Here is a 14,231-nt window from a genome sequence, read left to right as displayed (position 1 = left end):
TTCTAATTCCAAGTCACACCAGATAAACCTAAAACTGTTTCTGTATATGTTTGGTTATGTAATGTCATATCTTCTAATTTGGCAATCTTCAACATTTGTTTCACTGAGTTATTAAAATTAAAATTAAAATTAAAAGGCCAGTTTCTAAAGTCAGCCTCATCAATCCAACTTGTATTTTGACCTGCATACCTTAAGTGAAAAAACCACCAACAAATACCGAAGTGCTTCAAAGTGCAAACCAATTACAACTTTAGACGGTCATTAAAATAAATGAAATGCATTATTTTGACTAAAGAAGAAAGCATTGTCTCTGTAAATTTTTATGGAGTACTCCAAAGGCAGGGTTTTCTCATCATCCTCTGAATAAACAAAATCATAAATTCTACAGGCCAGAAGTAAAATAAAAACAAAATTTAAAATTGGCCACACACACCTGCCTACTTAGCTGTAACAAATGTGATTAATGCCACAATTTAGTACCTAGGCAATAAAGAGATACCCAAAGAGGACTTGATAAAGGTAAGTAATACTGAATTTGCAGCAGTTTGACTTTTTTTTTTTTTTTTTTTTTTTTTTTTTTAATTTTTTTTTTATTTATTTATGATAGTCACAGAGAGAGAAAGAGAGGCAGAGACACAGGCAGAGAGAAGCAGGCTCCATGTACCGGGAGCCCGATGTGGGAATCGATCCTGGGTCTCCAGGATCGTGCCCTAGGCCAAAGGCAGGCGCCAAACCGCTGCGCCACCCAGGGATCCCAGCAGTTTGACTTTTAAGCTAAAAAATATCGTTCCAAATAATAAATACTTTCCTAAATAATAATTAAAATATCTTATATAAGCATGTTTTTCCCACCTTAACAGTATAGATTCAACATTCCCTAAGACTAATTGAATAATGAGCTAGTAACATCAATGAGATATACCACTTAACTATAAATAAAACTTCTAGAATTATTAAAATGATGTCATCAGAAATCACGATCTTTTCACACTATATTCTTGAAATTGCTGGCTGGTTTCCCCTAAACTCTATTAAACTACAAAACTCAATGGCAGGGGTACCTGGGTGGCTCAGTTGGCTGAACATCTGATTCTCGATCTCAGCTCAGGTCTTAATCTCAGGGTCATGAGGTCAAGTCCCGTACTGGGCTCTCTGCAAGGTTGAGGCTACTTTTAAAACAAAACAAAAAAAACTCAATGGAAGTTAAAAGTTGCATCCCCATGTGGGGATGGTGAACTTCTAAATGTACAACTTTTGATTCTAATGGACATGATGCTGTGATCTAAATTTTATGTTTCCCCAAAATATATATGTTAAAATCCTAACCCCCACAGATAATGCTATTAGAAGGTGGGACTGTTGGGAGATGCTTAACTCACGAGGGTGAAATCCTCTGTATGGGATTATAAAAGAGGCTTTAAAGAGCTCCCTAGCCCTTCTACCATAAAACTGTTGGCTATGAATCAGGAAAAGAGCCGCCACCAGATTACGGCCATACTGGCACCTTGACCTTGGATTTTCCAGCTTCCAGAATCTTGAGAAATGAATTTCTGTTGTTTATAAGCTACACAGTCTACAGAATTTTGCTATAGCAGCCTGAACTAAGACCCACAAAGTAATGGAAAACTCCACTTGGGTAATTTGAGGTCATTATAGTAGCAAAGAGTTAGAAGTTACACACAGAATACATGAGAACCTAAATAGATAAAATGTAAAACTATGAATAAAAATATTACATTTAGGGCAGCCCGGGTGGTTCAGCGGTTTAGCGCTGCCTTTGGTCCAGGGCATGATCCTGGAGACTCGGGATCGAGTCCCATGTTGGGCTCCCTGCATGGAGCCAGCTTCTCCCTCTGCCTGTGTTTCTGCCTCTCTTTCTCTCTCTCCCTCTGTGTGTGTGTGTGTGTGTCTCATGAGTAAATAAATAAAATCTTTAAAAAATATATTACATTTACTATGACCAATCCCATTATATAATGAAATATATTGCTGGAAACTTTATATCAAAAATCTTGAAGGGATAATTCACTCAGGAAAATCTGCTTATATCAATAGTAAACCATGTAACAACAGTACTTGTATTTTTGTAGAGATTTTCTTTCAGATAATTCAAATTAGTTCACAAACATTCAGCCCAGACTGGTCAATCAGAATGAGAGAAATTACTTAGTTGTTTAAGGTAAAAAGATGACCCCACACACAAGAAAATGACACTCACTATGGTGAAATGTACTCAAAATGAAAATCTGCTCAAGTGAACATCACCAAAAGCCACATGTCCAACTCATAATGCTGACACCTCAAAAGGGCAGTGGCAAATAGCTCCATTACTTTCAGTTTAATGGAACAAAGTTGCCTAGTGGTAAGTTCCCTGCTCAAGTTTATAGAGTCAATATAAAGAGAACTAAAAGCACAGAAAGTATGTAATATTACATATAACACTTCCTTGACCACATTTTATCATAGAAATCATTCCTTTTTATAATGTGCCATTGTCTTGTTTTGATAAATTAGAAACAATTAATCTAAATACCAATTAAGTCTGATTAATTTATATTTGTTTTGTACATAATGAATTAGTGAACAAAGGAGACAGATTCTGTAACAGAGCAAAGAACTCACAAAGAATGCAAGAAGAGATGAAGTGTGAGGTGGGGTGGCCAGCACCAGCTAACAGGTGATGATATATGATGAAGTGCAGCTGAAAATCCCAAGGAAGGATGAGTTGAGATGGGCAGTGGTTTTGGGGTGGTGGCCATTCATCTGTAATGTAAAAAACTTTAACGGATTATACAAATGACCAAAAAGAAACATGAAAATTGACTTGGCTGAATTTTGATAAATAGATATTCTATAGGATATTAAGAGCAATACTTGCCAATTCATTCTTTAAACATAATATAGATGTCCTGGCTTCAAATTATCTCCGGTCCTCAAAGACTAGAATCTGCCATAATTTAACCTCCATAATATGGATTGCTCAATAACATCATAATTCCAAGGATTACTAATGTATTTCTAAATCTCAGTGTTGGTTTGTTTTAAAGATAAAGATAGTAAGCTCCGTGAAGACATCTGAAACTCTTATATGGTATCTAGTGTATAATATGTGATCAGAAAGTACTGATTGAGTGAATAAATGAATGGATGCATGGATCAATGGATGACGTCAGGATGAATCTGCAACCAAGCAAAGCTAAAACCACACCTCAGGTTTTCCATATTACAGCAAGAGGCCAAAATAGGTCAAAGAACATAAGGCACCTGATGGGTTTCCCTGCACCATTTTTGGTGCCATTCATCAAGTCAGGACGCAACAGGCTACTTAAGCTAGAGATTGCATCTGTGGTACCATTAGCATCCAGTTCTGGGGCTATACAGAGGATGAATTAAGAAAATTCATTAAGCCATGCAAATTCATATTTATATCAATGTTAAATGAGAAGATTTCATCTTATACATAGCTCTTCATAAACAGGGAACTATTTTTTTCTTTTTTTTCAACTTCTTAAGTTCCACTTAGTTAACATACAGTGCAATATTAGTTTTAGGCATAGAATTTAATAATTCATCACCTACGTACAACACCCAGTGCTCATCACAACAAATGCCCTTCTTAATACCTATCACCCACCTAGCTCATCCCCACACCCCTGTCCCCTCCAGTAACACTCAGTTTGTTCTCTATGGTCAAAAGTCTGTTTTCTGGTTTGTCTCTTTTTTTTTCCCCCATGTTCATTCATTTTGTTTCTTAAATTCCACATATGAGTGAAAGCATATGGTATTTGTCTTTCTCTGACTTATTTTGCTTAGTATAATACTCTCTAGCTCCACCCACATTCTTTTTGATGGCTGAGTAATATTCCTGTGTGTGTGTGTGTGTGTGTGTGTGTGTGTGTGTGTGTGTGTTTGGGTTACATTATTATCCATTCATCAGCTGATGGATATTTGGGCTTTTCCCATAATTTGGCTATTGTTGAAAATGCTGCTATAAACATTGGGGGTGCATGTATCCTTTTGAGGGAGTATTTTTGTATTCTTTGAGTGAATACCTAGGATATTCACTAGGTATATCACAATATGCAATTGCTGGATCACAGGGTTCTATTTTCAACTTTTTGAGGAACCCCCATGCTTTTCCAGAATGGCTGCACCAGCTTGCACTTCCATCAACAAATAAGAGGGTTCTCATTTCTCTGAATCCTTGCGGACACCTGTTGTTTCCTGTGTTGTTAATTTTAGCCATTCTGACTTGTGTGAGGTGATATCTCAATGTGATTTTGATTTGTATTACCTTGATGATGACTGATGATTATTACATTACTGATGATGATGACTGAAAAGTATTGTTGAGCATCTTTTTATGTGTCTGTTAGCCATCTGTATGTCTTCTTTGGCAAAATGTCTATTCATGTCTTCTGCCCATTTTTTTTTAATTTTTATTTATTTATGATAGTCACAGAGAGAGAGAGAGAGGCAGAGACATAGGCAGAGGGAGAAGCAGGCTCCATGCACCGGGAGCCCGACGTGGGATTCGATCCCGGGTCTCCAGGATCGCGCCCTGGGCCAAAGGCAGGCGCTAAACCGCTGTGCCACCCAGGGATCCCTTCTGCCCATTTTTAATTGGATTTTTGGTTTGGGGGTGTTGAATTTTATAAGTTTTTTATATATTTTGGATACTTATCATTTATCAGATATGTCATTTGCAAATAGCAGGGGACTATTTTTAATTGCCTTTTTCTTTCCTGAATCAACTTGATTAACTTCTGAACCAAACTGGCTATCTTAATGCAGCATAGGTTCAAAGCAAGTCCTAACTATAAGAATGCATCTATTTCACTTTGAAGTAAGTGTGGCCTATAAAGATATAAATCCTGGTCATCTCTGGTCTTCCTTATGCTCATCTTAGCCTTTCACATCATTCTGCATGCCAAACTACCTAAGATATTTTTGGTCCCAGGAGACATTGATCGAATATTCATAGGGATTGGGTTAACATGACAATACTTATTCATTGAAACATGCATTTTTTAAAAGCTGGCATTGAAGTAGTAGTAGAGCCTTCTATCAAAAGTTCAAACTTTTGGTTAATATATAAATTTGCTTTTATTTCAGTCTGTCTGAAATAGCTTTTCCATCTTATCAACTCTGTATTTTACATTCTCAGATGCTTTTACCACCGCCACCCTTTCCTGCTATAAAAAGAATCCTAGTGTCTCTCCTTTGCATATATCCACTTTGTATCTTTTTCCTCATGAAAATTTTTCCCTAAAAAGGCTTCTTGTCATCCCTATTCCTTCTCCACTTACACTGCAAGTAGTAAAAGTATTGTACCTCTCAAAAACCATAAGAATGCTACTAAAGCATATCCATGCTTCCTGCTAATGAAAGAAAGATATATAGAGAGCTATCAGGGGAAAAAATAATTACTTTTAAGAATTTTAATAAAAATAATTGTTGTTTGGAATTACTAGTAATAATAGTAAGAATAATTGGGAAAAATAGTCCTAGCACCATAAGACATAGACGGTTTGGAAGAAAAGTGAACAGATAGGAGGCAATAAGGAAATCTATAGTCAATTAGATGCAGAAATTTATCCAAGTTTTGGATTTCAAAGAAACCATGTCATTTTCATTCAACTGAATTCTGCACTTCATAATGGAAAAGAGAAAGTGAGTTGTCAGTAGGATAGTCTTTGATATATTTCTAGGATGGGAACAGGGAAGGAAGTAGAAGATACATAATGTCCCCTCTGACCTATTTTCTTGTGTCATGTGTCATACTGTATGGGGCACAACAATCAGTATAACCTGGGTGGAAACAGCATCACTTCCTGGAATGCTACTCGATTAACGATCATGCAGATGGCCAATAGTTGTGATATCTTCCCTGTGGCAGAAGGCAAAAGAGGAAAAGAGAAAATCCTTGTCATACTCAAAGGACGAGATGGCAAGCTCTGCCTAAACACAAGGAAAGAAAGCAAAGACTTAACATTTACCACCTAAGCCAGTGGCCTTCATCCCAAAAGGCCAGTTTTAAATTTAAGTATATGCAATTTCTTGAGAATCTAGCAAGCAAGTGATTTATTTGGCAGGTAATTGTGAGGAGCACCAGGAAGGAAGTAGGGAATTGAAATAGAGAGAGGAAGGAGGCCAATAAAGAGTATATATTCAAGCAGGTTACAGCTGTTAACAACTGGAGCTCCAATCCCACTGAAGAACCCAGAGGGACCATGTAGAATATGCCTCAGAGATATCCCAAGCTAGGGATGTTTACCCTCCAATTCTGTTTTTTTATTTTGTTTTTTTGTTTACCCTCCAATTCTATCAGACACTGGCAAAGAGCTACTCCCAAGGATCCTAAACGCCTCAGCACTGCCAGCTTGCCCTACCAATAGGCCAATTGTACTCCAGTGGTCAGAGAAGATCTCCTATGGAATCTCACATGCCTGCTGCACAAAGCAACAGAGTAGATGAGCAGGAGAATGGTGGGTACTGAGCAGATACTGACAAGACATCAACAGCACTTGCTACATCTAATTCCCATTAGACTGAACTCCAAAATACCAGTATATTTATCATCTGAACAAAAAAATGAGGGAAGGGAGGGAAACTATCCTTGTATGAAAGAGAATGCTGCATGTGAAAGAAGACTAAAGCAACATTATTTTAAAAGAAAACTTCCGGGATCCCTGGGTGGCGCAGCGGTTTGGCGCCTGCCTTTGGCCCAGGGCGCGATCCTGGAGACCCGGATCGAATCCCACGTCGGGCTCCCGGTGCATGGAGCCTGCTTCTCCCTCTGCCTGTGTCTCTGTCTCTCTCTCTCTGTGTGACTATCATAAATAAATAAAAAAATTTAAAAAAAAAATTTAAAAGAAAACTTCCTGGGGCACCTGGGTGGCTGAGTCAGTTAAGCCACTGGCTATTGATTTCAAGTCATAATCTCAGGGGATGAAAGCCCCACACCAGGCTCTGTGCTCAGCAGGACTGCTTGAGATTCTCTTCTTTTCCCTCTGCCCCAACCCACCCACACCCCAACACACATGCTCTCTCACTCTCACTCTCTCTAAAAGAAAAAAACTTCCTTTCAATTTTCTTGGGCCTTTTAGAAATTAATATTAGATTAGAGCAAGGATTGGCATGCAAGGACCCTCAAGCCAGATCCAACCTGCCAACTGTTTTTGCACAGCCCCAAAGCTAAAAATGGTGTTTACATTCTTAAATGGTTGGGAAAAAGTAAGAAGACTATTTCGTGACACATGAAATTTATATGATATTCAAATTTCCTTGTCCATAAATATTTATTAGAACACAGCTACATTCATTCATTTACATAATACCAATGGCTATGCTGTGGATGGCAGGATTGAGTAGTTCTGGCATGGACCATATGGGCTTCAAGGCTTTAAAGTTTTCCTCTCTGGCCCTTCACAGAAAGTTTGCTGACTGTAATTTAGAACCAGACTCACTCTCAGGGAATCTTTAGGATAATAGTGATCTCCTGGGTTATGGGAAGGGAATTATCTCCTCCTTTTTTTAAGGAGAATTGAAATCCTTTATTAGGCGTCATCTGAGCTTCTTGGATAAGGATGACTGCTATTTTTTCCACCCTAAACGGATCAGAGTAGAACAAATAGACAGTATCCTATTATTGCCGACATAAAACTTGTGATTTCTTGGTGGTAAAGCATGTACTAAGGAATGAGATTCTTACAAATAGTGATAAAAATGGAATAAACTTTAAGATTCAGAATTCCTGTTTTCTCCAATATGAAATGTAACACTTTGCAAACACCTGCCCCATTTTGAGCTTTTCCAGACACAAATTTACACTGAAAACTAACATTTGAACCCCTGAAAAAGAGCTAATTTTGAGACAGGAGATGAAAAGATACCACACCAAGGGGCAACTAGAAAAAAAGAGAGGTTGATGTCAGCAGGTAAGAGAGAGTTTAATTAATATTATTTTATCATCAGGCATGAAGCTAATAAATTACTGAAGGAATAAAGACTTATATAAACGATCGGACATTAGAGCAAAAGAATTAAAACTGGTAACTTTCATCAGATCCTAAGGGAATCCAGTATGCCATGTTTAAGCTGGCACCTAACCACATGGTTGCTTTTTCAGTCATGGAGGCAGGGACTAGATATGTAAACCAAGTTTTTTTCCAGGGAGTGTTTCAATGTTCTATGGGCATGCTATAAATCAGCATCGTGTCCCTCAGGATGTCAAAGTCCATTCTCAACGCCTTGTTTACAGGAGAACATCAGTATTCTCTGGGCACACACGTCAATGTGAAGAGAACTTTAAATAGCACAAGAGAAAAGTGTTCTTGGTAGTCACACAGCCTATGATAAACTTTGAAGTACAAATGAGAAGTGGAAGTGAATGTTAAACGTATGCCTTGTCCTAAAACTTCATGAAAAATGAAATGTACAAGAAAAGTTGGATCCCTGCCATGACACCCATTACAGTGTAGACTAAGGCTCTGACCTTTTGTGTTATACTTACTGTGTTTTTGACACATTTAGTCAATTAAAACGGGTGAAGTGTAATTTGTTTTTCTTAAGTTTAATACAGCATGTCAATAGAAGTTAACCAAAATTTATAGTTGGAACACTAAAGCTGCCACATGCACTTAAACAAATGAACACAATTTATCATGGTTGAAATAAAGAGAACATCACGGGCATTTGACTTTATACTTCACATAAGCGTGTTGCCAAATATAGGAAAGCAAGCTCCTTCTCACACTTCCAATGGAAAAGACATTTTAGTTCACATTAAATATTGGTGTGAAAAATCTGGCAGGTATCCAGTCCTAAGGAGTGTTAACGTTGGCACTTCCACTGTGTACTTTTACTATAAATTGTTGTAGCGTTTATTTGACATGGAATACCCAAAGGATTGATGAGCAAAGAAAGGAAGATTTTTTTTATTGTGCCATATTACCTTTTTCAGACATCTATACTAAGTCTTTACATCTTCAAAGTCTAAACAAGTAGCCACCTGTATTCAATCGGTGCAAGATATTTTTCATGAAACTATAGCTTGCCTTTTTATAAACCTATAAAAGCACACATTTTCCATTTTATTAGACAGCAAAGCAGTGGTGGATTTAATAATAAAACTTATAAATGCAGTTTCTTTATAGACAGTTTAACTTTTTTGCTTGTTTAAAATGCCACAAGAACAACCGAATTTATTTCACAGTTTCAGTCTCTATCACATAGAAACAAGTAGCTACAATTTTGTATATCTTTACATTAAAAAAATTCACCTAGCACTCAGACCCTTTATATAGCAGCCTACAGACTCCTAAAGATTTAAGAGAAACATAATACTGTTAGGGGAAAATTATCTACTACAATCAAATGCACGTATTTGATTTTGACATCCATAATATGTACGTCAATTACATACAGCTACAGCAGTCATGCACTTTGAATTTCTAAGAGCAATCTAAAATAAATTTGTGTCTCCCCTTTAATTAAATTAATACATACACAATATACACAATAAATATAATATATGTGCACAATCTCAGTGATTAGAAAATGAAAATTTAAGGTAACAATAAGTAACACGTTGATATTGGTAAGATTTAAAACAGTGGTACGCCTATTGCTGATGGTGACATAGGAAAGTATACTGGAGGAATGATGAACTGTCAAAGCCTTTTGGAAAAGCAGTCTGGTAATACCTGCTAAAATATAAAGTATATACATCCTTCAAATCAACATCTCTGTTACCAGTAAGCTATACTATAGAAATAAAATACAAGTAGATAGGGATAGTTAATGCAGGTTTTTTAGGGTAGGAACAGAAAGTGAGGAAAAAATTGAATGTCTACTAATGGATAAGAATTCTTAATAAGTTGCAGTAAAACCATACCCTGAGATAACACGCAGCAATTACAAGGAATTTTATCAATCTATGACCAAAAAGTTTTCCACACTATGCTGTTAAGTGAGAAAAGTAAGAGGAAGAGAAATATATATATTATCTCACTTTTCTGAATCAAACAATGCCAAAAATATTTGAATATATGTACAACTATAAATGTGTGTGAATATATGTAAATATGCATACAAATACAATCACATGACCATAAGTTAAATAAATCAAGACACATACCAAGTTAGTAACACTGATATCTAGGGTTAGTCAGTTGGTGGGAGAAGAGACAATGAACAAAAAAGAAAACTGCATTTCTTAAAACCTTATAAAGTAAAAACAGAATTATTATATTATCATCTTTGGATAAAATCTTTGGGAAAACGAGTATCTGTGTAAAAAATGAACAAGAAACAGTAGCCATTAACATGGATGGTATTTTTCCTCAAAGTGCAAAAATCTTGGATTATATTCTTGGCTGATTTTTTTTTAAATAGTGATTACTATTATACATAAAATATATCATGAAAGAACTCTTTTCATTGGAGACAAAAAAAACCTAAACACTATAGAAAGAACATACTAGCTTTATTTCTCTCAATATAAATACTATAAGGAACATTTTTGAGCTTCAAAATTTTTTAAAAATCTTTACTTTTTAAAGGAAAAAATGGCGGAAAAATCATGAGAAAAAGAAAGATGTGGCATATGCCACTAATGAGCCTCCCTATACATTATCCCCCTTTGCTGTTGGGAGATTATCTTTGTGCTTCATGTGGACAATCTGGCACTGAGAATAAACACTGTATTCTCTCTTACAGTAGGAAGGCAGGAATGGACCCAAGTTTTGTCAGCCGAATATACGCAGCAGTGAAGTGTGCCATCCTTAGACCTGGAACCTGGAAGTAGTAGTACAAGCGATATGCAGCCACACAGACGAGAACAAGTCCAAGGGAGCAAGAAAAGATAACAAAGTTGTCATATCATAACCCCGGACTGCTTATGCTTGAATTAAATATAAGAGAGACAAATACACTTTTATTTTTTCAAAGTCGGGGTTATCTTGTTATATTGTTAACAAATAACATACAACTACAGAGTCTGGTACCTAGACATGGAGCTACCTTAACAAAACATAAAATATGATATACTGATGTTGTGGTCAGTTGGTGATCAGCAAGAAAATAGGTACCGCAGGCTGGAAAGTTGGTGATCCTTGTTATGCCATGGTAGATTCCGTGACTAACTGTGCCTTTTGATTAGCTGCAGACTAGAATATCTTACAATACAAATCATATGAGAGAGAGCCTCTGAGAGAGACCACCTGGGGAAAAAACTATCAAAATATTGGTGAGAATTGGCTTTTCCCTGCCAAGTTTAGCCACCCTTGGGAGAGACTAGTTCAAGAGAATTATAAGATATTTCTGTAAGATATTTCTGTAGCAGGAGATAAGAATGGCCCAGTCCTCTCACTGAGAATGAGGCCAGCCTCGTGGCGAAGGCCACACAAAGATAGGGCCCTTTGCCTTTCATCCAAGACTGCTGTTTCAGATGACTTCATAGTAGCCCAAAACAAAAACTTATCTAAATTAATCAAAGAAAAGAGATCCCCACCTAGAAGTAGCTTCTTGACTTCCTCTCCACCTCTGCCCAGTTTAGTCTCCACCCCTCCACTCCAGCCTCCACCATATCCATCAGGGTGACCCAGAAGTCCTATATGGGGCTCACTTCCCACCCCTGGGGCTTTAGCAGCCACTCCCACACCAGAGCATCTGGAGCCTGCATCAGCACCTTAGCCATCTCCTGGGGGGGGAGGTATGGGCACCAGCATAAGTATGGTCAGGGCTAGAGAGGGGCTACAGGGATGAGGGGCATCATGGCTATCTCAGTGAATCAGAACCTGCTGAGCCCCCTTAAGTCAGAGGCAGACCCCAACATCCAGGCTGTGCACACACAGGAGAAGGAGCAGATCAAGGCCCTCCATCATCAAGGCAAGGCACCTGGAGCAGCAGAACAAAATTCTGCAGACCAAATACAGCCTCCTACAGCAGCAGAAAACAGCTCAGAACAACATGGATTCTAAAGATACATGTACAACCTTCGGCAGCAGCTGAACAGATTGGGCCAGGAAAAGCAGAAGCTAGAGATGGCACCAGGCAAGAGTGGGAGGAGGACTTCAAAAATAAGTAAAAGGAGGGCATCAAAGAACGTGCACACATACAGAATCAATTTGTCCTCATCAAGAAGGATGTGGATGAAGCTTACATGAACTCTAGTAGAGCTGGAGTTCCACGTGGAAGAGCTGACAAAGATAGCTTCTTAAGGCAGCTTATGAAGAGGAGGTCTATGAACTGCAGTCTCACATGTTGGACACCTCCATGGTGCTGTCTATGTACATCAGCCACTCCCTAGACCTGGATGGGCATCATGGCCAAGGTCAAGGACACACCAACTGCAACTGGGATGAGGCCAAGACCATGTACCAGATCAAGTACATGGAGCTGCAGGCATTGGCTGGGAAGCATGGGGATGACCTTGGTATCAGGAAGATGGAGATGAACCAGAAGATCAGCAGATATTAGGCCAAGATCAAGGGCCTCAAAGGCCAGAGGGCTCTGCTGAAGCTGGGCATTGCTGATACTGAGCAGCGCTAGGAGGTGGCTGTTAAGGACACCAATGCCAAGGTGTCCAAGCAAGAGGCTGCCCTGCAATGAGCCAAGCAAATATGGCACGGCAGTGGCACGAGTACCTCATGAATATCAAGCTGGCCTTGCACATTGAGATCGCCACCTACTGCAAGCTTCTGGAGGGTGAAAAGAGCCAGTTGGAGTCTGGGATGCAGAATATGAATTTCCATACTTAGATCAACAGCTGCTACTCAGATAGGCTGAGATTGACCTCCAGAGTCCTCATGAGCCTGACCTCAACTATGGCCTGAGCTCCTTCCAGTCCAGCTTCAGCTCTAGTGGGGGCTCTAATTCCTTTAGCTGTGTCAGCTCCTCCAATGTTGTGGTTGTGAAGATGATCGAGACCCGCAATGAGAAGCTGGTGTCCAAGTTGCCTGATGTCCTGTCCACGTGAATAGCCACTGTGGTCCCTCCCAACTTCCTCACTCCTGTGATTACCATAGAGCTTCTGGGGGAAGGATCTGGCCAAGGGAGCATCGGGAACAGGAACCCCACCTGAGGATCAGCCTCAGCCCTCAGCCTACCCTTGGCAGGGAGTCTGCTGCCCTGGGTACACCCTCTTGCCCATGCCCCACAGCTAAAACTGCTTTTTCCCAAATAAAGCCTCAAGTGGCTCTGCCAACCACCCCCCAAAAAAGAAAAAAGATAGTACTACACAAAATAATAAATAACAAAGGAGAGATACACTGATAAAATTTTGAAAATCATGGGTCCATACTGTGTAATTCTATGAAAATAAATGTGAACACCTAACTAACACAATTTTGTATAAAACACATTTATCAAATTTAACTTTCTCTATCCAGATAAGGATTCATTTTCTGTTGCTGCCATAAAAAGTTACCACAAATGTAGTAGCTTAAAACACCGCATATTTATTATCTTACAGTTCTTAGGTCAGAAATCCAAATATGGATCTCATTGAACTAAAATCAAGGTGTCCGCAGGCTCTTTCCTTTTATGGAGGTTCTAGGAAGGAACTGTTGCTGGCTCATTCCTGTGTTGGGAGAATTTGTTTCTTTGTAGGTGTATGACCAAGGTCCCTGTTTTCTTACTGGCTGTCAGTTAAAGGCTTATTCACTGCTTCCAGAAACCACCCATATTCCTTGCTCATGGTCCCTTCCTCCATCTTCAAAGCCAGCAGCAGTGATGCAGATTGAGCTTCTCTCACTGTGTGTCTCTCTGATCCAGCAAGAAAAAGTTATCACTTTTAAATTCTCAAAAGGTTAAGCATTTCAGGATAACCTCCCCATCTAGAGGTCCCTACCCTTAATCATATCTACAAAGTTTCTTCTTCCATGCAACATAACATAATCACATGTTCTGGGGATTAGGGCATGGATATTTTGGGAGGCCATTGTTCTCCTATCACAGATCCAAATACAGATTTCTTATATTTAAAAAAAAATTTTTTTGGATTAAATTTCAAAGAAGAAATGGAGAACTTGTCCTCAAACATTACCATGTGCAGGGGAGTTCAGCCAAACTTTCAAAGACTAGATGATCCAAAGCTACAGAAAGTTTTCGAAACATAGGATCTATTTCCAAAAATGTTATTACAAAAAAAGTATCAATACATAAACCTGATAAAATAGCATAGTAAAGAAAAACAGAAACCAATCTTACTGTAGAATATTGAGGCA

The 14,231-nt window shown here is 38.5% G+C and overlaps 1 protein-coding gene across 10 annotated transcripts in view; it reads right to left on the bottom strand.

The window, feature by feature from the left end:
- Positions 1-14,231, bottom strand: part of LOC140615899 (uncharacterized) — a 309,775-nt gene that overhangs the window by 202,625 nt on the left and 92,919 nt on the right. The window contains exon 6 of one of the 10 annotated variants that reach the window (XM_072796004.1): positions 8,912-13,770. The exons of the other annotated variants lie outside the window; for them this stretch is intronic. Coding sequence (XP_072652105.1) covers positions 13,662-13,770 — 109 coding nt within the window. The 3' untranslated portion in view covers positions 8,912-13,661. Of the gene's footprint in view, positions 1-8,911; positions 13,771-14,231 lie in introns of those variants that run through there. 10 annotated transcript variants of the gene reach the window in all.

The sequence above is a fragment of the Canis lupus genome, chromosome 24 (genome assembly GCF_048164855.1).
Source record: "Canis lupus baileyi chromosome 24, mCanLup2.hap1, whole genome shotgun sequence".
In the NCBI taxonomy this organism is placed as follows: Eukaryota; Metazoa; Chordata; class Mammalia; order Carnivora; family Canidae; genus Canis; species Canis lupus.
The sequence above is the reverse complement of the archived record's forward strand: the minus strand, read 5'-3'. Positions and strand labels throughout refer to the sequence as shown.